The sequence below is a fragment of the Diplotaxodon limnothrissa genome, linkage group LG7, assembly GCF_057381915.1.
Source record: "Diplotaxodon limnothrissa isolate DT_005_m linkage group LG7, D_limnothrissa_male_GT1.1, whole genome shotgun sequence".
NCBI lineage: Eukaryota > Metazoa > Chordata > Actinopteri > Cichliformes > Cichlidae > Diplotaxodon > Diplotaxodon limnothrissa.
Genome location: NC_140602.1, coordinates 14,109,762 through 14,137,153, shown reverse-complemented (window position 1 = coordinate 14,137,153; position 27,392 = coordinate 14,109,762). Strand labels below are relative to the sequence as shown.

The window sequence follows — 27,392 nt, the reverse complement described above, 5'->3', positions numbered from 1 at the left end:
GCTAGCAAAGGTTTTGCACTGTGAAGACTTGGGGTTACAAAGGAATATCAAGCACAGGTAGAGCAGCATTTGTCAAGATTAAATTAAATCTTTAGAAAAAAAGATGGCTTTTCAGGAAGGCCTGCAAGGTAGCCCAAAGACTTGTTCAATACATAGTTCCACTTGGCATTTAGGTGTGTACACTTTGATCAGTATAAACAGTTTTATATACCAATAACAGAAATTAGTCATTAGAAGACTTTGATGTGGGTGTTGTAGGCAGAACAGGCCTCACATTATGGTACCATGTGTTGGTGTCAAAGGCTGACTGAGTCCAATGGTGGTGCACAGCCAGCCAGCAAAGTCAACTTCCTCTGCTTCGGAGGTTTTAATGAAAGGATGCACCTGAAGAAAAGGAGAGCTTTTAGATGCATAGAGAAAGGGAGTGTAATAAGTGAATATTAAGAGTGCAAATCTTACCATCAACTGTTTCAAGTCTGCTCTCTCTGCTGGGTTTTTAATCAAGCTGGAGTGGAAACAACATAGTGTAGTTCCGTGAAACACCACTAGGTGGCAGAAGATTATGTGCAGTGTAGGTGAGAGAAAACTGTCTTTACCTACCATTTATTAACAAAGTCCTGGAATTCAGAACTAAATACAGCAGGCAGTTTTGGTGGAGGCTGAAATTTAGAGGTTTTTGTAAGTCAAATATTGCGTTAAATTGCTCCTAAAGGCATTAATACACTGTAGCCTAGCATCTATCTGCATCATACCAGCATGTGTAGATAAATCCAGTAAACTCACCTCGTTAACGATGTAATCAAGAAGCTCAAAAATGGCCATCGGAGGTCTGCTGTCTGGGCCGTATGCTGTTAAGGGGGTGCAACCAAAATAATCAGCCCCTTGTAGGTTAGACATTGTGTAATTACTTCACTGACTATGCTGTAACTTATTTAAGCTGTTTCATCAGAGCTTTTCGAAATGATATAAAGCTGCTGTAACTTCAGAAGCTACACTTCAGAGTTACAGCAAGAACCAGAGCCTTCTCAGACTTACAGCTGCCGGGTCGCCCAGGGGGCTGCGGCTTTGGGGAGGAATCACTGGAGGCTGCCTCCCCTTCCACTGGGAAGCCGAAAATCTGTTCGAGCTCCTTAGCATCAGGTGGTGGAATAGGAAAGCGTCCAATGGCCATTTCAACCAGTGACAGACCCATGCTCCAGATGTCCGACTGAACAGAATAGTGGGTGCCTTGTAAGCGCTCGGGCTAAACAACACATAACAGAGGTAGTGTCAGTTATCAGTAGTATAGCTTTTACTTATTTTATTACAATAATAAACCGGCAGGTAAATGACAGCTATGTTAAGTGGCACACGTAAACTTGCAGCCAGATTACTGACGAGTTTTTCCAATTTAACTGACCGACATGTACGACCGAGTGCCCACAAAGGAGTTGGCCATGGAGTCTATAAGCTGTCCGCTCACTCCAAAGTCACACAGCTTGATCTCACCACGGGAATTCACTAGGATGTTAGAAGGCTTGACATCTGAAAGAGGGACACGCAGTGTTTAGGAGAACACAGTGGGCAAGTGTTTCAACAGGCAGCATCAGCACAGAACAAACTGCTGCAGGCATTTTGTGCTGCTTGTGCTGACTCGTTTTACAGTTTCATCCCTACAACAAAGATTTAACTGAGTCTTTAAATTGGGATTGACTGTATTCTAAGTTTGTATTAAAACAAGAGGTAGGTGATCACTGTGTTGCTGTCAGGTCATGCCTCCACTTCTATGTTAGAAAACAAGCTTTTTACACCCAGTATGACCACAATATGACAGAAAGAAATGTTAAAGTGAAAAAAAAAATCTGTTCAAATGTAACTATCAGAAAAAACAAGAGCTTTAAACTTCCCCCTCAGACATAACAAAAACCAAATCAGACTTCCATGTAATCATATCTTCACCTCTCTGCTAGTGCCAGACAAATGATTTGATCTAGGCTTTATGTATAGCAAAACTAAGGAAAGGTATTTATGCGTTTAAAGGCCAGGTCAAGAAAATTAAATTATATTTAATTGAAATAGCGACCTCTGTGCATGATCTTGTGCTTCTCCCTCAGGTAGGAAAGACCTTTAATTACCTGCAAAGACAAACATTGCATAACAGCACAGCAAAGGCACAGATAATTTGGTACTGCCAAAGAAGTATAAGAAACTTAGCTCTAGTGTGACGGCCAGAGCATGAAATAAGTGGGAGAGGTGTTAAAGCTACCCACAGCAATGCTGACTTTGCCAAGGATCTGCTCTGGGATCTTGCCTGCTTTCTTCAGTGATTGGTCCAGGGAGCCACCATCCTATGAACAACAGACGGGGACAAATGGAGAGGATTCAAAATAAAAAATTTGTGAAAAACAACACATTTCATCAAAAATAGCTTGTTCCCATGCCGACCAGGCTGTAAATGGAGGGCAAGAAATACCTAACAACTTTCAGTATAGTCTGTAAAAGAAAGCAAAAACACTACTGGGAAAACACTGGCAAGCATAACATTAATAAACTATACCATATGCTCCATGCAGATGCTGATTTCCCCATCGCTGTAGAAAGCCCCGTAGAAGCCCACAATATATGGGGAGTTGCACTCATGTAGCACCTGCAGCTCCCTAATGATCTGGTTCCTGATGGCTGGTTTAATCTCAAGGTGGATCAGCTGGAACACAGCAGGGCTCATGTTTTTAATTATGCTTCCGTAACACAGAGAAGACAAATGCTAGACAATACAAGCACAGACAAGAACATGCTTTATGACCAAAAATGATCATTAAGGAAAAAGATTTAATATTGAAGCACATCTTGTTTCAGCTGGGGCGATTTTTAACAGCAGCACTTGGGTTTTCGGACGGTCTGCTGTCCCATTAACCCACATTTAAGGCTGTGCACAAACACTGGAGTAATGATGCCTCTTGGACATACTGGAGTAAAAAAAATAGCTTTCAGACAGCTGTGCTGCAGCTTACCTTCCTTGCCATAATCAGACCCGAGGGTCGGTGGGAAACCTTAAAGACAACTCCTCCGTTGCCGGCACCGAGCTCGCAGATCTTCTCAAAGTCATCGTCCTTCAGCTCTCCCACTTTCTGCTTCTGTGTCAGAAAGGCCTCCAAGCGTTTCCGCTGCTGCTCATCCAACTCGAGCTCCTCTAGTTTTTTCTGCAGTGCCTCCAAGTTTGTTCTTGTTAAGAGTAAAGAAAGACAGAAGACGATGAGAAACGTGAATTATTATTGTATTCAGTTCAGAGACTAAACTGTCAGATCTCCTCTCATTAGATATCAATGACCCGGTGGTCCCACTATTTTCATTCCTCATGCTTTCATCTCACATGATTGGTTTGAGTTCCAAAAGTCTGAATTTGTGAGTCTCCCAAGAAATGTGTGACTAAAAAAGGTGTTTCCGATCCATGGATAACGACTTATGGCAAGTCAAATTTGATTACCAGTCCAAACTTTTAATAGTTAGTGCAACAGAAAAGAGGCAGCAGAGCAGTGTACAAAAACACAAGGCCATAAAAATAAACTTTAATATCCATAAATATTATAAATACAGTATGGTTGCTCCATAGATTGTGTTTCTTCAAGTTAGATATATCTAGATTTCAAACTACCGTTCAAGATTAGTAAGGTTTTTCTCCTTGTCACACTCACTCCCCCACATTCAGCTTGCTGGGATCTGCTCACCACAGATAATCCACATACTCCACATCCAGACCTACTGCATCTATTATGTCATCCTCCGAGATAAGACTGAGCTATGTGTAGTACTCCTGCACATTCCTCAGGAATAATGTTAAACAAAGAGGGAGCCAGCAGAGAGAGCTGGTTGTGTTTTATTATCCCTTTTCAGATCCCAGTGTGAGAAAGCTTTCCTTGAGAAACTAATTGTCTAGTGAACTCTGCTGCCCTTTGACCTCCCACTCAACTGCCTCAAAACACTGTCCACACCGCCACGCACAGCCAGTCTAAGACTTTAAAAAGTATTAGCTGGAAGCTGCTGTGAAGACCACAGAGATGTCCTGTTATTAGTGTCAAACATTTGGCCTGTGAATGTTAAAAATTTGCAATTTAATTGTTTACGCTGTAAATGATTAAAGTATCAAACAAAAGCATGTATGATTCATATGTGCTGCTGTCTTCATTCAGCTAAGAGAAAATCATTTAAATGAATTATTTAATTGCCAGCCTACCAGATTTTCGTGACAATACAACTATGTGGTGATGAGAAGATCTTCATCAGTCTTAGTGGTAATTACGCTTTTTATTCCTCATCTTTTTTTTAAACTAAATAACGACTCACTGGAGAGCAGCTCTTCTCCCTGTACAGCTCCGCACAGCAAAGAGAGGGTTAAGTGGTTTTATTTTTGACAGTAGGCCTGCATATCCATGGAGATGAGGTGCCGAGTTTGAGCTGGCTGTGGGTGGCGTGGGCGTTTTGTCGACAAGAGCTGGAGGTGGAGGAGGATGAGAGGAGGAGAAGCCTGAAACACTCTACACAATGTACGAGGGAGGGACTACAGTAGCGCCACACTGCAGGCCCCCTCCCTTCCAGGTGCAGGAAGAAGTGAGCACGACGCTGGGCTTTTGAGCTCCATCCGCACTAAAGAACAAGGACATCCAGCAGAACTCGAATGTGAGAAGCACAATAACTCTACACCTTGACATCAAGCAAGTTAAAGAAAATGCATTTTTAATAAATGAGAGTCTGAGACACACATTTATCTATCAGGTTTTGGTTCATGGCTTCAGCCAAAGAGGTATTCAGCTACTTATTATTTCAACATGTGTTGCTTAGATTTTTTTTTTTTTTCAAAGAATAGTTCAACACAGCTCTGGAGAACCAAAATTTTATTAAAAATTGATATGCGATTGAACAGTCTCTTTTAAACTATTATTTGAAAAATGGTTGCTGTTGAAGCTACAGCTGTTTCTATTCTGTATCTCCCCTGAGTGTTTCTCTTTTCTAAGCATTGCATCGTGTGCAGGTACGTTAAGAGACTGCAAAATTACCGGATGTGTAAACATAGGTGCCCTGTAAAGATTACAATTCAAGAAACCTGTAGCACGGATAGCTGAACCTGGTGCGCATTAAATGTAACAAATGGGAGAATTACAGTATTTTTAGTGAGTGTCAATCACTTACTGTTGGAGGAATTAAAACCAGGATGAGTTCCTCAGAAAACCTTTTTTTTTTTTACTGTAATTAAAAACTGAGTACCTGTTGCTCTCTAATAAAAAGCATATAGTAAGCAATATGTTAAATAAATAAATAATAAAAAAAGAGCCACAAACTATGGCTGCTGTCAATATTTATCAATAATTTAGTTTCCCAGAACCTTAGAGAGGTTTTCACCTATGTGATGGCAGTAGCTTATCCAAGATGAAGTATAAGGGTCTATCCAAAACAAGCTGTTTGTATTTGTTCTCAGCTCTCCCCTGATAATATTCCATCCTTATGGGCCACTGATTGCAGTTCTCCAATGGCTTGCAGCCATTTCATGCTGAAAAAGCATTTGGCGTGCTGGAATGGCTGTCCTTTTTCACAAGAGTGCAACGGTCTGGTTTCAGTAAGAGGCTCATCGATTGGATTAAGCTCATCCACAACCATTATGCAACATATTTGCTCTCCAGTGTCAGCATCCAATCATCTTGTGTCGTGTTGCAAATTACCCAGAATAATGTGCTAATTTAAATGAGCGCTTTGAAACATGAGCCTTTTCTTCCCCTTCTGTTCAAAACAGCTGGTGGGTTTTCTTACTTACGGCTATAACGCTGATACATTACGAGAATAGATTTCTGGAAATGTCTCTTTCTGACATTTTTAGACCACATGATACACAGTAACTAAATCATAAATGTAAATATTGAAATCAATGACGGTTGAAATTCATTTGGCTGTTTGATTTCAGGGCCATGATATTGTTATGCTCATTTTGGTACAGAGCGGCCAAAGGTGTGCCAAGCAAATATCTCTCACAACATTATAGCAACAGAAGTCTGAACTGTTGCTACAACGCAGAGCGGATCCATCCTTTCATGTTGTTTACACAAAATTCTGCCATCCGAATGTTGCAGCACAAATCGTGACTCATCAGGATCAGGAAACATTTCTCCAATCTTCTTTTGTCCATGCCGAGTGTAGCTTTAATTTCCTGTTCTTAGCTGAGAGGTGTTACCACCCAGTGTGGGCTTCTGCTGTCGCAGGGTTTGATGTGTTGTGTGCTCAGAGATGCTCTTCTGCATACCTGGGTTGTAAAGACTGGTTGAGTTATTTTCTTCTGATATCTAATATTAACAAGGGAGTGTAGATAACTGCTGCTCACTGAATATTTTTCTCTTTTCAAAACCATTCTCTGTAAACTCTATGGATATGGTTGTTGCCAACCCATCTGGCATCAACAACCATGCAACGTTCAAAGTCACTTAAATCACTGTCCACTTTCTGATGCTCAGTTTGAACTTCAGCTTGTACTCTTGCTCATGTCTGCATGCCTAAATGCAATGAGGATTGGCTTATTAGATGTTTGTGTTAACAAGCAGCTGAAATGGTGTATCTAATGCACACTGCAATTATTTCCTAGCATATCTGAATAGATAAACACCCTCGTTTTAGAAACTTTACTTGTGTTACATTTGTCTAGTATTTATATTTATTTGATGATCTGAAACATTTAAGTGTGACAAACTTGTGATATCGGTAACATGAACAACATTTGTTACCACAAACCCACCATCTACCATCACTGGATTGAAACTGGTTTAGCTTTTCCTTAAACCCTCAGCCAGCTGAACTCAAACAGAACTGTGTTTTTATGGAAAAGAGGACTTGAGTAACAGCAGTCACTATATGTCAGCAGTGCCACAGTATAACACCTTCTTACGTGACAGAGGACACAGAAACCCTCATTCAAAAACAAACAAACAAAAAAACCACAGTGATTCAGAATTCCTGATTGTTGCCTCATCCCAACATGTTGCTCTTTAGTCCATTAGATCCCGGCCAGCAGCAGCAGGAATGTGCTCGGCTCTCGCCAAACATTATGTCATCATCAATAGCTCCTAATGAACAAAGTAGAGGCACAGCTCATCTGTTTAACATTGTCAGCAGCCCAATCCAACACGGATTACTTTAAGTTCTGAAAGTTGATCTGTTGTGCTCACTTCAAGCTCCATGTTTTTATGCATTCAGTATTTTTTGTGCTTTTCCTGTCTTACAGACCATCCAAGTCACACATTAGCCACATATTATTCATACAGCACTTCATGCACATCCATGGCCAGTTTAGAATCACCAATTGATCTTTGGGAAGAGGACCCAAAAGAAATCAAAGCAAGCACAGGGAAAACATTCAAACTCTAAAAAGGAAGGTGCAAGCCAATTGCAAGATTCATGTGCTGCGAGGCTACAGTGCTAACCCCTGTACCCAACGTCATACTTTAACTCTACTACAGCTTTGCACAATTCACTATTCAATATAATCCCCTTTCATCATATACCAGCCCTTCATGCATCTCCTCACTTCATTCACAGTCTAGAAAAAGCCATTTTAGCTCCGGTCCCTTTAAAGCCCCTCTTTCTAAAAGCCCACTTTGTTTTGATTGGCTGTTCTTCTCCTGCTTGATCAGTCATGTAGAGATTCTGAAACCAACATTCAAAACCTACAAAATGTCCACTTTTCACATTCTTGCATACACGTTGGAGCTCAAAATCTGATCCAGAACAGAGCAGACAGCGACAACATCCACAGCAAAACAGATTTCAACAGAGTTACTCAATAAGCATTGGGCTCATTTTGATGTCACAAGAGAGTATAAATGAATAAACAGTTTTCCTTCTTTCTTTCTCTTTTAGCACTCCTTCGCAACTGAGAAAGTATTTGATCAAGCTCTAGAACTTGCAGATAACTCTTAAGTAGAGCACTGAAGAAAAATTTCCAAGTCCAATGGTTCAGAATCTGATGATTCTTGGACCCTTTCTGTGCCCATATAAGGACATTCCTGCCTTACTGACATCAACCAGGCAAAAGGAATGTAAAACAAATGTCTGCAGCAGCCTTAGCTTTAGGTTCACAGGAATTACATGTACATGATTATCAGCTGATATATATTTTAATGGTGAGAAGCTGAGAAGTAGACTTTCCATCTAATGCAAGCTAAAGTCAAACATCTGCCCTTGGCTAAAGCTAAACTGAAGAGGCGGTTCTATTTTTGGTAGCATTTACATGTATCATTTCTTGTATCAATAAACATGAGAACTCAAAAGGTTTTGAATGAATTCTGATCAAACTTTGTAGGGGTGTAGAATGGCGTCATGTTAACAATCCATTCAAGTTTGGCTTACATCCACCAAGGTCTTCAAGGTTGACCAAATCATTTGTTGGGCAAAAACTGACAAAAAGTCTTACAAGTTTTACACTTGTGGCATGTGTGACACGTATTGTCAACATATAGAGTGTATTGTATATACTGTGTAAAGATTTTGAATAGGTCACTTACCGGTATAACCTTTGACCTCTCCAAGGTCAATAGATTAATCCGAAGGTCAAAGTGATACTAGTGATCTGTAGAGCTATTTTTAAAACTATGTTTCTTACTGGTCAAACTTTTATAAAATATATTTCACCTTTCAAGCTATGCTACAAATTCATTTGTAGTGGGAACAGTTAAGAAATGATACTGGTTTATGGGGATCTTAAATACCACATTACAGTTTGTATCCAAATATCATGTCATTGACTTTTGGCCTCACTTTTACATTTCTACTACTCTAATTTGTATCTTACTAAAAGCTTCCTAAAGTATATTTCTTCCTGTTTTTGTTTTTAATATTTGGTACTAGTGGACACATAAAAAAAAAATCTTTCTTGTTTCTTTAAAATTACCATTACTTAACGCAAAATTTTATTCAAATATGACTCAGTGTCATTTTTTTTGTCTTTAATTCATTGCCAAAGACACAGATGGCCTTCAGATGGGCGCTCTAACAACGAAACAATAATATATTCGGACTCTACAACGCATCAGAAAAGCAGCCATCATAACTGATGACACGTTACGTAATTCTCATCTCAACCGATCCAGCTTGTTGCAGGACTCACTGGGCTTTTCTCTGCAAACTGAGGGCTAGAGGAGGATGTCAAAACAATTTTATGTCTCCATTACTGTGTTTTGTCAAACAGTGGTGGGAGCAGGCCTTTGCAGAACTCCTTCAGCAGACAGAAATATAATTCTGTGTGCTGCCTCACTGGAAAGCTCTATCTCTGACTAATCACACCAAGTGGGCTGTGAGAGTAACACTGAGACCTGTCCATCTATGACACCACAAAGAGGACTTGACAGCCAAAAGTTACATAAATATTATAATGAGAAACACGGTAACAATGATAATTTGTGAAAATGACCTGTGGCATGAGTAAAACGGGAAAATGAATGAAATCACGAGGACTTTGACAGCTATTTAGCGCTTGAAATGATAAAGTGAAATGAGTTTCCAGTTTTTTCCATTTACATCATTAAAAATTAAACTTCTTTAACTGTTTGATAGCTGATTAGTGTGCAACAAATAGTCCAGTTATCATGTAGTCTACTGAATTATGATTTAGTGGCTGTTTTAATAACTGTTCAAGCATTTTTTTTTTAGAGCCAAACATTATCAATGTGAGCAACCTCTGTTTATTCCCTGTTTTATTTCAGTGTGAACGGAGTATCTCTGTCTTGGATTGTGCTCAAGAGTAAATCTAAAGAATTATTCAATCAATGCTGTAGCCTATAAAAATGCTACATGCAACCCAAACCACATAAGCTATTTTGAGGAATGGTCAATGGTTAACGTGTCAGTAACTTTTCAGATTTAAAAAAAATATTTCATTTTCTCAGTACAGCAACTCATAACAATGCAAATGATCAATGGTTGCAGTAGAGGACAAGGTTTCAGGAACCCACACAAATACTTGGTGCAGAGTACTCGAGCACACACACGGTATTGGCTGCTGTCATACTGAATCCAACATATATTAGGTTATATATCAGAAAGCAGGTATCTGTGTACTACATTCCCCTATCAGAATATTAGAAGCAGATTAATATTGACACTCACTCTGTGGCTCCGCTGCCGTTGATAGTGTTTCCATCAGGGATGGGGTTGAGTTGGATCGGCTCAGGTTTCCTTCTCTTCTGCATGTTACGTGCAAGAAACAAGCTGGTGTACAAAAAAAAATAACAACAACAACAAATCAACACACGAGCTGCAGCAGTGTAGACGGAAGCCCGATACAGAAGGGGTATCTGATATTAAGAAGACACTGTTTATCGGCACTGACTGACAGGGAATTAGGCAAGGGTTGTAATGCACTGCAAGGCTGAGCAGCTGATTTCTTCTTAATGGGTGGAGGTGAATGAAACGTCACAAAATATTTTCATTGGTCTTCCGGAAAGCGCGGCTGGGCTTGTTGCAGCTCTCCCTCTGCTGGTGATCGGCGGTATTACCATGCTGTTACCTAAAGTTTCGTTTAAACGTTAAACGAACGGGAAGGCGGTCACTAAAAGAAGCCTATTAGCCAAAACTAGAGTAGCTTTGCATTAAAAAAAAAAAAAAAAAGATCTTCATTTATAAGAAATGCCGTCACTGACTTCATCCTAAAACAAATCACTTTAGCCTCTTTCTTCGGATTGGCTGCCCCTCCTAAACTGAAAGTTTGAACAACAATTGGGTGGGCCCAGAGCTGAGTGCTTTAAGGGCTTTCCACTCTCACTGACATAAATTATCTGAAACTGAGCACTTAAAGGAGTCTGAAATCTGAGCTTTTGGCTCACAGGGATTACTCATACAGAAACTGACCTCTTTATTCGAAACTTCAACCACATTTAACATGGCCAATGTTAAATATGGAAAAATATGACATAATAATGAAAGAAAATAAGTAAAAAGATAATAGGTCCACTTTTAGGACCATTAGCTCACATCCTGTTAATAATAATAATAATAATAATAATAATAATAATAATAATAATAATAATGGTAATACCCAGTGATTTTTACTGGGAAATGTAGCCTCTGGATACAGAGGCTCTGACTATCATTGTCCAAAATGGCATAAAAACCTAATAGATTACCATAACATAAACAAGGACTGCTTTCCTCCACAGGGAACCACACAGTCTGCTACTAGAACAAACTCTAACAAGCAAGCAAATGACAATCACCCCACTAAGCAATAAGTATGATGCTTATGAGGGCCCATAAAATGGACTCTCTGAAAACCATCGAAAACCAGCTAGAACTAGAATGGTGACAGAAAAAGTAAAAATATGTGATTGAAGTGTATTTCAAGACCTCATATGACCACTAATGACCTTGCGAACAACAGAAGGGACGTTATTAAAAACGAGGCTGACAGAGACTGAAATTCAAAGGATAAAAGATAAAAACATCTCAAGAGCGGGGAAGAGATGTGAATCACCACGAAAACAATGTTGCAGCATTAAGTGCTGAGGAAAATGAGCACAGCGATGAAGTAAACCAACCAAATGAATCAGACCACCCAAATGCAACACAGTGCTGATGAAAAAGTAGAGGAAATGGTAAACAACATCCTGAGAAAATGGAAGGCTGTAAAAGAAACATTGATGAAAGACCACTAATGCTAAAAATTAAATGTGACAAGCATGTAAAATCAGCATTAACCCTCTCAGGCTCAAATTAAGTTTTTGTTGCTAATGCACAAAAGAATACCTGCAGTGGTACTTCTGAGTAAAAAAACTCATAAAATATGTATGTGGGGTAATCAGGTTGTTAGTTTTTAACTGTTGCAAATCTGCAATGCCTGCTTGAGAGGGTTAAAAATAACTAATAGAGCAATCATGGCTATTAAGAATAGGCTTAATGATAAGCTATCCCTTGCTGAAGTGAACAAATTATTTTATGCCACTGCCTCTGCAGTCAGTGACATCTTAGGCAACAACAACAACTATCCAAAAAATCCAGAAACTGGGAGACCCTGGGGAATGATAGCGTAACAAGCTTCTGGCTAATACAACAGCACTACATGAAAACCTGACACGATCATAGAAAACCATGAAGAATGGCCTCCTTATTGTTAGTGCCCAACTAATGCAGTCGACTAACAAGTGGTACTACTTAATCCTACACTGTGTAAGACTTTAAATTTAATACCAATAGCCAGATCCTACAAGAATCTGGTGGACAACAACTTGCTAGCACTAAAACAAAAATACTGTAGTTATGTAGGAGTTATGTAGATCAACTACTTATGAATAAAGCCATAATGAAGGCGATTAAGACTGGGAAAAGAAATAATCTTACTCCTTTTGGTTGACCAAAAGGAAGTATTCAACTCTGTTAAAAAAAAAGAACATTTCAGGGAAAAATAAAATACAATGGGAAGTTTAGTTGGTGATTCTTCCTTAATTGGCTGTTCGAGTCACAGTGAATCTGTGTCTATGTGTTACCATTGCAATAGACTGGCAACCTGTTTAGGGTGTACCACAACTTACTCCCACTGACAGCTGTATTCGGCTCCAGTCTCCCTGTGACCCTGAATATGATGAGATGGATCGAAGGATAGAAAAGATGTTCTGTACTCTCGAAAGACATTAGATGGAAGAGGCCTTACTCAGATTGTGAGCACATACAAAATAACAAAACAAGAACATTGGACACATACCTCAAACATAAAGAAGACAATCTCCTTACCAAAGCTAAAGATAGTGAAAGAACTAAAAAAAAAACCAAGAAAAATCATTATCACTGCACTAATGAAGCCGTTATATTCAAAAGAGAGCTCAATATGCCAAAGATACAGCTAATGGAAAATGAGCCAACCACCAGCTAAGCGGAAATGGCAGGCAAACATCAAACCCTATAACAATGAAAGAGAAAATGGGAAGAAAATGCTCCGGACAGTATTTGAAATGAATAAATGGCAGAGATGTGGACCAAACAAGCTGCTGGCTTAAAACAGCAGGCCTACAGTCAGAAACTGAAGGGCTCATTATTGCTGCTCAAGATCAATGCACTAAGACCAACTGCTACTGAAAAGATGAGGCTGAGCTGAATTAAACTGAAACAAGCTCTTGAAACATGACATCAATTCAATGGCCTTGACAAATGTGACAACTTTTAAAAAGTGGAAATTAACAAACACTAAATATGTGGCCAATAAGAAGAGACAACAGAACATCTAGTGTCTGGCTGCTCTGAATGAACTCAAACAGAATAAATAGACTTTTATATCTTTCTATCTTAGATCTGTCAAAAAACCTGATAAACAAATCAAGACCAACATGACTTAGTAAATTAGTTAGTTAGTTGTCTCCTCATCATCCTCCCCTCACAACAGATAACTGCCCCACCCTGAGACTGGTTCTATTGGAGGTTGGCCCCTAGGCAGTGCTCACATAATGAGGACTTTATCCATTAAGATGGCATTGGTAGTTCGGTTCAAGGAATAAGCTTGGCCTCATGCGTGAACAGAGCAGGACTTTAAGAATGATAATCTCTGGAGAGATCTGAAAATGGCAGTGCACCATTGCTCCCCATCCAACCTGCTGCAGCTTGTGAAGCTTTGCAAAGAAGATTGAGAGAAACCACCCAAATATAGGTGTGCCAAGCTTGTAGCATCCTACACAAAAATACTCGAGGCTCTAATTGCTGCCGAAGACAATTCAAGAAAATACTGAGAAAAGGCTATTTTGAGTGAAAAATGAATTAATCAAGTGATGACATGACAAAATGTGAAACAAGTGAGGCTCTAACTGAGTTAGGACCTTACTCCATTTTGGGTGGAAAAGTATATGTTACTTTATGCAGTTTAGTCCTTGATCGCAGGCAAGTTCATAAGGTAAAGAAGTCACAAACTGAATGAATGAGCAGGAATTTGGAAAAAATAAAGTTCTGCCAGACAAATGTGTTTTTCATTTCGCTGCTTGACCAGTTTTTAATTTTCATATTAAATATCAGTGAGTCTAACATTCTTGAACTAATCATTTGAGAGGTTAACCGAGAAAAATCTGACATGTGAAATCAGGAAGTAATTGCCCCAACATAGATCCCAAGCAAAAATGGTAAAAAACAAACAAACAAACTGGTTTATTATTATTATAAGTAAAAAGTATGTTGTTAAATAAACATAGATGAGTTAAAAGGATCATCTGAAATTGGAAAGACTCAAGTGGATAAATGTATGTAGCCACTTTCTACCACTGCAAATTACAGGTTTTATATCAGCTGTTTTTTAAACTCAAACAGGATTAGGTTGAGGCCACAAAAGTAGCTATAAGAAAATAAAAGGATTCAGTAATTTTCCACCACAAGGTTATTCCGGCAATTCAAGGACATCTTTGAAACATCTTGTATAATTGTTTGAGGAGACTTGATGTTTGTCAGAATTTTGTGGGCCCATGTGTAAGGGACACCTCGTGAATTGTGTTAGAGCAAGCAGTTGCTTTTCTAAGTAATAGCGAGTTTCCATTTAATGGGGAAATCTAATAACATGGTGACTTATTTGTTCAGAGTTTGCATTTTTAACAGACAATATAATTAGGGAAGACGTATTTAATTTGCACTCAGCTGGGTGCACCTGGATTTAATGACAGGTACATCTATTACAATATAACACAGCAGCTCTGCTTACAGGTTTTGATGGCATCATCAGAAATTTCTGTGATAAATACATCGCTGTGATCTTACTTTGCAAGATATCATTTGTGCCATTAACATATTTATAAAGAGATATTTTTTATTTAAACAGAAATGTAGGCATTAATATAGACACTACTAAAAATAATACCAACAATAATGACACTCAATCATCAGTATAAGGCAAAGTTGGTTAACAGACATCAGTCTGTCCAGTTATGAAGTTTCACTTTTACAGTTTGAAGAATGTGGAGGAAAGGCAAGGCCAGCTGGACACGGCCATCGAACACGGCCAATAGCAGGGCAAGTATCCACTCCTTTGTGCAAGGAGAAACTGAAGGATCACGATCAGACCCCTACAAAATGACCTCCAGCAGTTCCCTTAATTTTTTTGAACAGTGTATATTAGAAGCTCCTCTGAGTATAATGCAGCCCATTTTAACGGCGCCATAACTCGAAATCATTCGATGCAATTAACATCTCTGTCACAGAGTCAGTGATGAAAGAAACAGTCGCCACCAAGTCTATATCTAATTAACATGAATCGTGATTGATCTACAAAAAGTTGTGTTAAATACGTTTCCTCATTATAAAATAATAGCAAAGGATTTTTTTTTAGGATCAATAAGGAAAAAGCCAGAAACTGCATGTTGTAGTGCAAACGACGAAATAAAGCGGTGCAAAAGAAATGAAAAGTACCCAGCCCTCTTTACTTCAAGATATTTTATCCCTTATGTTGTTATCATTATTTTGAGTTATTTTAAAATACTATTAATTTAAAAATATTTCAAAATACCAATGATACACATGACCTTCATCATGCTTAAATGGTTTCTATTCTTTTATTCTATAGGTGTTAGGTATTTACATTAAATGCCAGCTCAGTATATATGTATATATGTATATATATGTGTATGTATATATATGTATGTATGTATATATATATGTGTGTGTGTGTATATATATATATATATATATATATATATATATATATATATATATATATATATATATATATATATGTATATATATGTGTATGTATATATATATGTGTGTATGTATATATATATATATATATACACACACACATATATATATACATACATACATATATATATGTGTGTATATATATATATATATATATATATATATATACACACACACACATATATATATACATACATACATATATATACATACACATATATATATATATATATATATATATATATATATATATATATATATATATATATATATATATATATATATATATATATAAAACCTGAAGAATAAAGCAAGAGAATCTGATAAAATTACCATTCTGGCAGTTGCTTGTTATTAATATTTTAATATAGGAAACTCATAGGAACAATCTCAAAAGCCATTTGTGATTAATTCGCTGTCAAACTATAGTTTTGATATAATGTAGTATTACAGTGGTAATTAAACATATACCAGTTAAGTTAAACCTGGCAAACAAAGCAATGACAAGGCTTATTTATAGTGTTTTTCCTCTTTTTTCTCTTCCTCCCACATTACTTTAAAACTGCGACATCTTCAGATGAGTTGACTTGTAAATAACCCAGTCATCTCATTTGAAGATGGTGTTTTAAAATCATTTTACTATTTTAGGTCATAGCCTCTCAGAAAGGCAGTGAAATTTTCTGTTCGTGCTCTGCTCCTGTTTTATTTATTTCAGACCAAAATCGCCAAGGATTCTGTTTCTGATTTCATCCACAGCAATACCCTCCCCTCTTTAATACTTCCCTTTGTACATTTGCTATCTTTTATTATTGTTGACACCCGCTGTGGCTGTTTAGAAGCTGCTGATTCTTTTCATACTGTACAAGAGGGTGGATTTTTACAGAGGCTCAGACTTATGTCTTTTCTTTCTCCACTAACGCTGCCACCATCTGAATGTTCTTTTGCCCCTATGTTGTAAAATAAATCTGTGTCCGGTGGATTTTAAATAAGACGAAGCTCATTTATTAACCATAACATGTTGTAGTATTTGAGAGGGGATAAAAGAATGGTAAAATTATAATTTCAAAAAACATACTTATTTATTCATCAATTATCAACATTTTGAAATTTAGTCTATTTGTATAAATGTGGTTTTTAACCTGGAAGGGGGCCTGATGGTTGTGGAGACGGTTATAATGTTAAACTCATTTGGAGCATGCTTCTGACTAATAACAGTACTGAACACCCAGTTTTGGTTATTCTTTCTGCGCCGCTTTCTCCTCTCTCCCCCTCTGCAGGGCAGAGAACTGCTCTTTCCCAAAATGTAATCTGTACTTACCTCCCTCTATCCTTTAAGTATTTACCTTAAAGTGATATAAGCTGCAAAAAATGGCATTTGCATTTTCTCGTCATAAAGAAGGCTGATCTTCACAATGATTGTATAAACACATTAACATTTCAGAGGACAGACTCATGTTGCATTAATGATGGGGTTTTGTGTGTGTGTATGTGTGGGATGTTTTTTTTTTTGTTATCATATTTGCAGCAAACTGTGTCCTCTAGTAAAGGACCCAGTAGCCTACAAGCATTTTGTCAAACAACTGTTAAACAAGAGCAGACTATAAAAAAGCAGAGATTTAATCCTCTGTCTACTTTTTACGCACTCCCAAGTTTTGTTCACTTTTTTTTTTTTTAACATAAAGCAATGGAGATAGAAACAGTAAGAAAAAGGGGAAAAACATCATCACAAAAGTTGTTGAGAAGGACATGAAACATACACCCATTACATATTTAAAATTCTTTCTTAAATACTTTGAGGGTAGTGCTCCTAACCACCAGAGAGTCCACAGCAGCGATGGAAGGAGGAGGATGGAGAAGACAATGATTAAGTCAAAAAAGGCTTGCTTCCTGAATTAAAATCGCTGACTAAACTACTCTTCCCAGCTGGAGATGGGACGCTTTGAATAATTTTCATCCCTAAAAAGGAGTCATTCAACTAAATTTTTTTGTTTTGTTGGGGAAAACTGCTCAGCTCAAACTGTTTGATCTCTGTGTAAAAAAATATACTAGGTCTACCAAAGAGTAGATTCACCTGACATTCTCTACCCTAATGATGTATTAGCTGTCAGCCTAAATGTAGCGTGTAGATTAGACATCAAGCAGAACTTTAAATCGACTCCCATTTTTACAATTTACCCTGACGTCTCTACACATCGTCCTGACGGACACAAGGCCAGTGAGCGGTGCCTGTTTTACCAAAAGCATCTTGCTGCCATAATCAGCTTTTTCTTCATAAACCAGGACTGACAGAGAGGAAAGATTGGCCCATAGACAGGAAATCTGAGAATTGTAAGTTTCATTTGACAAACTGCGCTGTGGGCACTTGAGCATAACAGACCTTTCTAGAGTGTTGGTATCTAATGTGGACCATAAAACATCTACAGCAGTGTTTTTCCATTCTGAGGGGTTGGAACGCCTCACATATAGTCACAGAACCATAATTAGGATGACAAGAACAACATTATGCTTATTTTGGGGCTGTTTGGGGAACCTCCGATCTAAAGAACGACCGTTGTTTTTGCACACTGTGCCAGTGAGATTGAAGGGGATCATATTTCATAAAATGAAAGAAAAAAAATATAATTATTTCTAATACTAATCGTACATAAAATCATGTGGAAAAAGTAACTACATCACTACTAAATTGTTGCCTCTCTTTGAAAGGAGACACTAACCCTAAGCTTCTTCAATACGCTGCTTACAAATAAAGATGGAAGAACACTTAAAGTGAAACATTGCTATTCAATAAAAATATCAGTACATGTAATGGAAAAAGTAAGTAGACTTGCATCAAACACTTTTCGTATATTTAATTTCTTGTGGGCACTTTGCATAATTTCTCCAAAGTCTCAGATATTGGGCTGCCAAGGTTTTTGACTATTCTTCATGTAAAAATCCTTCAGATGCCAGGGTGAGTGTTTTCTTGCTTGTATGGACTGTTTCAAATGTTCCCCACAACATTTCAATAGGATTCAAATGTGAGCTTTGACAAGACCATTCAATAACTCGCTCTTTATTTGTTTATAAGGCATTCCTTCATGGAATTTCGAATGTGCTCCGAATCAATAATCAATTGAAAGGTCCACTTCTGACTCAAGATAGCAAACATCAAGCAATCCCAAAAGATAACATTTCAATTTTTTGTTTTTCTTGTCTTTTCTTTTTCATTTGAAAGTGTTTTTTGTTTGTCTGTATTACCTTTATCTGCAGGTGCCCAAAGACATTCGAATACATGACTGTAGTAGGTGCCGAGTTATCTAACACTCCAATCTTTTGCAGTGCTGGTAACTTATTTTTTTATTTGTCTTTGATTGCATTTAACGCCTCCTCTCAAAAAGTCGTTTCACCTGTTTTTTGGTTTTGTTCTTTTTTTTTTACATGTCATGGATGTTTGACTTTCACTGTTCTGAATGGAGTATGTGTGCAGTTTGACACAGAAGTTCTTTTCATCTTCATCTACTGAAAGAGGAAAGTTTCTCACCTCCATTCAGAGGTTAAGACATGTACGTGTGATGTGCAAACATGAAATCTCCAGTGCACCTGCATTAAAATAGGATTTTCTAAGGCGGGACGCATCTTATGTGTGACAGGAAAAGCAGAATTTGAACATCTGAATATTCATAGATTCTATATTTTCGAAGACACGTACTGAAGATAGAGAAAATCAACTAAATAATTGAACTTTTTGTCAAAAAACACATAGGAGACAAATTATCATTCAAAGCAGAGAATATGTATATATATCTTCAAATGTCCAGAGGGCAGGAAGTACTTAAAATGAAAAGTGTTGAAAATGTGATCTGTGGATAATCCTGAATAACGGGGCCGTTAATTCTGGAGGAACTGGGGGGTTATCCAACCTCGTAAATATTAAATGAACTGTGTTGCTTGATACATTGAGAAACACCATGAAACAAGAAAGATGGTGGTCAAATTTACCTGAAATTTATTCGTCTGTTGTTGTTAGTTTTAGTATTTTTAATGAGCAGGTTTGTTTTACTGAGAGGCTGAAAAACAAAAAATGTCATTGGGCATGTTGTACCTAAAGGAAGTCAGGAATCACTTCTGAGCAAACAGTGTGGGTAATAAAAAAAAGATAAAAAGATATATATACAGTCTTCTAGCCACTATGACAGCTGGGACTGGCTCCAGCCCCCCGCGACCCTGAATTGGATAAGCAGTTAAGAAAATAGATAGATAGATGGATCTGTATATATAGTCTATCACAAAGCCGGCCTACCGCCCTGATATGGTCAAAACAAGTCCGCTCTTTTCTCCACTTTCCAGACACTGCTGTGCCATCAGGAGACAACAGATGAGACATAAAAGAAACAAGCTCAGATGGGCTGATTGAGGATGAGCAGTAGTGTTGGAAAACCAGAATACACTATGTCTTGTTTGATGCTGTGAATTTGTTGCCTCATCCACCACTACTTTGGTCAGGGAGTTGGGGATTTGTGGTCTGGGATTGCAGCAGGCCACAAAGGCAGCTTCTGAAGCAGCCGATAACAGCCGCCAGTTGCTCCTGCTGAGAAAAAAGGCCAAAAGTTTGAGTCCCAAACATGCAAATCTGTCCAATGACTAATACAGAAAAACAATGACAGGATGGGACAGCTGTGGCAGGACAAGTGGGTACTCATGCACTGTTTTCTATTTCTGGATTAACATAAATAAGGATCATTTATTTGATGGTTGAATTGCATGCAAAAGGTTTGAAATTCCCACTTCAGTACACTTAATGTAATTGCCTACATTGCACAGACTTTCAAGTGCCGAGCCTTCTAGTTTTTTGTCTTTTTTCTTTGTTTCCTTCACCTTGAGTGTCTCCCTCTGGACAGGAAGCAGTGTTCCTTAATTTAAATTTTATAAACGTAGTGTATGATTTCTTGACTCGAGTATCAATGCGAGGAGGCCAATTTTCTTAATCTCAAAATGTTTTATAAGAAGTTTTCTATGAATGTGGCAAGAAGAAGCAAACAAGAAATAAAAGAAGAATAAAGCGATTCAATTCACGATCAACTTCTTCCAAAGAATAATTAACTTTAAGAGCCTTAAGTAGAGTGATAGATTATCATGTTATATAAAGAAAGTTTTACCCCTTAGCCAGTGGCAGTGGGAAGGTGGAGCAGTGCCCTTCTGTTTGATTATGATAAGTCAGCAAGCAATAATACAGAGGCAAAAGCAGTTCTAACATTGGGCAGATGTGGCTCATCTGGAGCAAAGCCAACAGCAAAACACAGAGGACTGCATATGTGACCGAGAACATAAAAATATGAAAACAAAAGTCCAGCACTCAGCTTAACTCAGCAAGAATAAGTAAAAGGCTACACACACACACACACACACACACACACACACACACACACACACACACACACACACACACACACACACACACACACACACACACACACACACACAGACCACACGGTGCTCTGCTGGGGCTTGAGTTTAGTGCAGCTGCATGGAATACATGCTGGGCTATATGCACCATTTCTACTTCACTACAAATATGAAGACACAAAAGAAATCTTTTTGTATCAACTAACAACCAAAACCAGAAAAAGATTTAAAATACCAATATTGCTAAAAACAATAAGAAACCATAGAAGTACAGACAAGTTGTAGAGTTCATTATTTACACAGCTTCTCAAATGTGATAATTTGTGGATTTTCTGTCCTAAATTATAACTATAATATAATAAAAAGTATAAGGATTTGTGAGGTTGTACCTCTACTTGGCAACAGCAGTTATTTCAACTTTAATTTTGAGCAATTTGAAAATAATCACATTCATATAATCAGCAGTTAAGACAACAGCAGCAGTTAGCCTTGCCTCAATTAAATAGGACAGTGAGATGATGATGTTTTCTCATGAATGCATTACAAAAAAGAAATCAGATTATACAACAGCTGCATAATGCATACTTAAAGTAATTTATGCTGTGGCATTGGTACATTTGGACACTTTTTTTTACACATCTGTTGCAGTTGTGCTGGGGAGCATGCAGTAGGGCTCTGATGGACAGACAAAGCCAAGGTAAAAAACGCCTCCAACGTTCTATCTTACAATCCAGAGTGTACTCTTACTGGCTGGTTGGCATGCAGGCAAACACACGTGTGCTAGGCAATGGAAACAAAACAAGAATCGGCAACAAAAGTGAGTGACAGGACATGTCATGTTTTGCTTTTCAGTCTTGTCACATTTCTTCAACACATTCTGCATTGAGTTTCACCTGAAGGATAAAGCTGTTGCTCCACAATATGTCTGTCATACATTTTTCATCAATAAGACCCAAGAAAAGACCAAAACTGACAAAATGTTTCTTCATCTATCAATTCTTTCCCACATCCTCACAATGTAATGTCTCTGCCAACCCACTTGTTCCTGCTGAAAAAATATATTTGAGCATTTTTCTTTAAGAAAACCAACAAAAACAACACAATGATTGCACTGTGACTAATGTACATTTGTTCATCTCATGAGTATTCATGTCAGGCATGTGAGTGTTTAAGTTAGATGGACTCAATAAAGTGCTATAAGTCACATTATGACAAACTTTGGCACATTTATGTGTTTTTAGAAGTCTTTTTTAAACTTTGTTGCTAATAAAAGTATCAAGAGACTCATATTTAAAATGACAGCCATTATTTTTCAGTTTAAAAAAATGCACAGCTTCTTTAAACAGTCTCCCTCCTCTTAACACCTTCTAATTTCCCACTAAGCGGCACATCTCTTTAAACATCAAACTAAGAACCAGATCCAGGGTTTGGTTTGCAAATCTTCCATGTGAAAAAAATCCTTGGAAACATCAGGACTGCAAAGCGAGAAGTCGCTGTAAAAACTTAGCAATATTCCTTAAATCTGTCACACGCAGATGAGGATTTGTTAGTAAAGGTGGATTATGAACAATCATTTGAATATTTAAAGAGAAGGGGAAAAAAATTCAGTCTTAAGTAACTTGTTTTTTTCCCCCCTCTTTTTTCCCTCTCTGGTTCACAGGAGAACTAAAGTGTGCATCCTTTCAGAAATAGGATCTTAATTATAATAATTATGCTGTTCCAGGCAATTTGCTTCTTTCACCACATACAATTTTAAATGTTGCATCCATGTATAGAAGTAGCTTAGATGAAAGATGCTTTGCAGAATGAGAAAAAAAGACTTTTAAGAAATCTGAAAGAGATCCTACAGGTTGTAGGCTGTAACTGCTGAGGTTAGAGGGGAGATGTTTCCCAGGTTGCTCTAATAATATTGTGGAATCATCCTCTCTGTAAGAACAAGCAAGTGTGTGTTTATGTGCGGAGAGGTGTACGGCAGGGTGATGGGGACTAGGTGGGTAGGGAGGAGGGCAGCATCAGCATCAGCGCCCATGACGTCACCAGAGTTTAAAGTGGGCCGCGCTTCACCCCGTGGAGGGGAGAGAGGAGAGGGAGGAAGCGGCGGCGGTTCCTTGCACCTGTCTCGTGCGCGTCGCCGAGTGTGAAAAAGCCCTGCGCTGACACAACTCCACAAAGTACCTGCTCTCACCGATCCTGCCCGAATGTTCACTTTCTGCTTTAACTAAATATGGAAGAGCTCGTTGCACGGTGGACCCTGTCAATTCTTTCGCCTTGAGGTCGATAACTTTCCAATTCAGCTTTCCGCGAACGGTGAGTCAAATGCTTCCTCCCCCCGACAAATCGGGCTCGATTTGTAAATGATGCTGCAGCAGCCGTGTCATCGGCACGCGCAGCATGTGTGGCGATAAATATGTTTCCAGATGTTTGTTAAAGCAGATTTTTTTTATTTTAAGAGAGAGAGAGAGAGAGAGAGAGAGAGAGAGAGAGAGAGAGAGAGAGAAATACATTATTGTGTATTTTTGTTTTAACTGCTGGAGTGGCTCCGCAGTAACTTGCAGTCTGAGCGCGCTGCTGTTGGTTGCTGTGACAAATTGTGCTTTCCATTTAATTAGGCTATTGGCGAGTATATCCCACGGAAATGTGCGCGCTGTGCCAAAGAAAAGGGCTGTATCATCCCGGAGAGTTTTCTAATCTGCTGCAGTCGCGAAGCCGAGTGTTTTTCTTTTATCCCATATATATTTTTGTATGCCAATGTGCTCTGCCTATTCAAACTAGTCTATTACTTTTGAAGATTGTCATTTTTAAAAGCTGTAAAGCTTTGAATGCTAATGATTTAGATTTTCTTTCCTTTTATTTGAACTGCTGCAGTTTATGCATTGTTGTGATGCTTTTTTGCCTTGCCTGGAGTTAGTTTGGTTGGTTGTGTGCTGAATGTGATCTTTCATTCCCTGGTTCCTTATAAATGTTACACATTTAATATGAACACTAGTGTAAGTGGCCCCTGTGTAACTGCGATGTCACGACGTCGTTTTTTAAGCTTAAGAGACATTCATAGAACCAGGATTTGAGATAATGGTCTGTCCTTCAAACTCAAGGATTAAGACTGATGAACATTTTGGATGCACAGAATAGAAATGACATGCGGCATGTTATGTCATTTTTTAACCACTAGATGACAACAAAGTGCAACGTAAAGCATCTGATTAAACTTGCATTAGCCTGTTAGTCAATGAGCAGATCTGCACCATGGTTTAATCATGAAATAATTACTGCTGCTGATTTCCTTTGTGGGAGAATAAACAAAACCAAGAAACCCGTCTCTAAAACATACAGTTTTGATGATATCACTATCAGTTACACAACGCACAGACACACACAGAGAAATACGCACACTGTAGCTACTGTTGCTTTGCCCTGCTGGCGCTGCATACATTGTTCCACATACTCAGCATGGGTTCTCTGCATTATAGCAATTTGTCATAAAGTCATTTATCAGGGATGCACCGTGACACTACAGCAGTGAAGGTTTAGTTTTTGAGTGAGACTTGGACACTTGGTGTGTGCTGTTGTGTTTCCAGAAACTCTGGCTTGTTCATTGTAACCCCTTTCAAGACTCCACTTGATATTCACAGCTTCATTTCTGAATATTCAAGGCTACACAATTAGTTAAATCACACCGCAATTTTAATGTTCTGTGTTCATTTAGTTTTTTTGTTCTCCAGTTAACTGGAGCACATCAATAATTCACAGTGTCCTAACTCATGTTTAACAAATACTGCCTTTATATTTAGATCATCTGTTCCTTTGTCAAATCAGCTGTTATTCTGGACCACCATGACCTGTCAAAATATTAGAAAGCGTGGGCAAATATTGCTCCCATTTTCCTTTCTTTATGCCCACAGTTCAGCTTTAGGCTGTCAAACAAGTTGACAAAATCACCATATTCCTTTTTCATACCTGCCTATTGTCCCGTGAAAATGGAGTATCTTCAAATGTCAGGCCTTTCACAAATATAAAAAATGACCTTGTGTTCGGCTTTGTGTCAATAAATCATGTAAACACTGAATGGATAATAGCTTTTTAAGTGTTTATTTAGTTAAAGAATCCTTCACTTTGTCTGACAGGTTAGGGAATCATTTCATCTAACAATCACATTTACATTTTTCTTGCTAATATTACTGTGAATAACAATACCTAACTGTAATAATTTTTTTTAGTCTTTTGTAGATAATTAGTAAAAGAAAAACAGTCATTGTCTTTTAGTAGTTCACTCAATCTGTCAGGGCATAGCAAGTGCTTGGAAAATGGGAGAAAAGGGGTATATATATATATATATATATATATATATATATATATATATATATATATATATATATATATATATATATATATATAAACATTGATATCCAGAGTTAGGGCTGGTTAAAGCTGTGATTTTAAGCAACACTTTCCTCTAATGAGGGGTCATGGAGCCAGAAACCAAAGTAATACTCTGTTCAGCTTCAGTGGTTTCAGCTCTCAGTGGAGCCAAGGACGACATTTGCCGCTCAGACACCGTAAATTCTGATGTTGTTTACTGAACAGATGCATATTTGTCTTATTTTGGGGGCTCACTTAAAGGATCACTGTGTCCGGGGCACCTAAGTGCCTCATGCATTCGGTGGAGGTCATTTTTTTGCAGGCATTTTACAGTCTAGTAAACCCTTTCAACTGGAAATCCCGATGTTTGGCTCAATCAATATGTTTAATTAGGGCTGATTAATGGAAGCAGATAGCTGTGGAAGGCTGACCAATTTCTCTCATCTCAAGAAAAAAGAAAAAATTCATTCCATGGTGGTAATGTGATTTTTATGTAGCAACTCACAGTATTCATTAAACCGAAATTGTAGGGATTAAGTATACATGTATAGTTTACATTTCCGTTTCTATAGATGACCTAACAATTTTTTTCAGTAACTACATTTAAGATTTGACCAGCTGGGGGTTGAAACTCACACAGGCTCAATATAATCTCTTAAACACATGTGAATTAAGGGATTTGAAAACACTGCTTCGTGCATATGTTTAGAAATAGTTTTCCCCGCAGGCGTAGACATAGACTGTTGGCAGTGTGAAATCTCTCCATTAGTGTATTGGGATTTGCAGAACTACAACTGCTGTGTACTGTTTGGGGGTTGGGTCTGGTTCAAAAGGGCAAATCCTAAAAAGTCGTCTCAGTCTTATAAATCTGACACTGATTTTGAAAATTGCATGTGGACACCTCAGCATAGTGCTGTGTTTCAGGGCTTAGTTTCTTTTCGAATTTGCTGTAATGAACACTGTTTTCTGTCAGTCCCTCAGAAGTAACAGCTAGTATGACCTTTATTCTGCAAATTAAGCCGTTTTTGCTTTGCAATGACTGATAGATCTTATTATTTCAGCAAAAGTGCATTGAGCATTGAGCAAATACCCTGGAGCCATAGCAACTGCATTAACAAAAGTTAATGAAATATATGGAGGCAGGACCTAGACTTTGCTTTACTTTTGAAAGCTGTGGCATTTACATTTTGCGTTGAGTAGAGGGAGTGAAAACGGTTTATCCCTCAGCGTACACCCACAACCTACCTCGTCTGTAGACATAAATTTGCAGTAGCCAATATTGTAGCGTTACCAGTAAAAATAGACACGTTTGTTACAGGTGATTTTATTTATTTATTTATTTTTTGTTCAAGAGCATTTGGCTTTTCTTGTAAGTGGGGATTATAAGGAAAAGTCACAGTTGTGCATGTTGTGCATCACAAAAAAGTTACATAAGTGCAAAGTGATGCAAAATTTTAAAGGCCAATAAAACGTCGTCGCTAGCTGGCATTAAAAAACAAAAAGACATCTGCAATTTAGATTGAGCTACAATTCCACATTAGGTTTCCCAAGGGTCTGGTCATGTCTGCATCTGATTATCCTTGCATACATTTAATTAATAATTCGACAATGCATGGCATTGATGCCGGTCAGCCAGCATTCTGCAGGGGAATAGATTGGCTCTGCTTGATATCCAGCCACAGCCTCTTAGCGAGGAACAAGGAAACGATGAGCTCAGGCAGATTTCAGATACACGAGCTCGTGCGGAGCTGCGTTAATCCTCCCTCCCTCAGGTGCAGTCTTGGGGAGGAACGCCGTGGACTACAGCTCACCACAGATAGTTGGCCAAGCTCTGATTAATGCACTCATCAGTTCTTTTCTTGTTGGTTTTAATGACAAGTATGTCCCTTGCGGGAATTTGGTGACTTTTTACAAATACTGCTGATGCATCTGCTTGGATCTGCCGCTTTTCCCTTCCCCGTATTGTGTAGAGAGCCCTGGTAGAACGCCCA

General features: G+C 38.2%; 1 protein-coding gene across 1 annotated transcript; it reads right to left on the bottom strand.

Annotated features, from left to right (window-relative positions):
- Positions 1-23: 23 nt before the first annotated feature.
- map2k1 (mitogen-activated protein kinase kinase 1) lies at positions 24-10,199 on the bottom strand. The gene is made up of 11 exons (XM_085357480.1): positions 10,117-10,199; positions 2,991-3,201; positions 2,537-2,683; positions 2,250-2,327; positions 2,063-2,114; positions 1,400-1,524; positions 1,036-1,243; positions 784-848; positions 601-659; positions 460-505; positions 24-384 (listed from the first exon to the last, which is right to left on the bottom strand). The coding sequence occupies exons 1-11, from the start codon at positions 10,197-10,199 to the stop codon at positions 271-273; spliced, it is 1,188 nt and encodes a 395-aa protein (XP_085213606.1). The 3' UTR covers positions 24-270.
- Between the last annotated feature and the right edge of the window lie 17,193 nt (positions 10,200-27,392).

Bases quoted from the DNA above. Each gene is read 5' to 3' on its own strand.
- map2k1 (XM_085357480.1), bottom strand. From the start codon at position 10,199: ATGCAGAAGAGAAGGAAACCTGAGCCGATCCAACTCAACCCCATCCCT. The intron at 3,202-10,116 runs GTGAGTGTCAAT...ACTCTTAACAAG, and splicing joins AACGGCAGCGGAGCCACAGA to AACAAACTTGGAGGCACTGC. The intron at 660-783 runs GTGAGTTTACTG...TCTAAATTTCAG, and splicing joins TTGATTACATCGTTAACGAG to CCTCCACCAAAACTGCCTGC.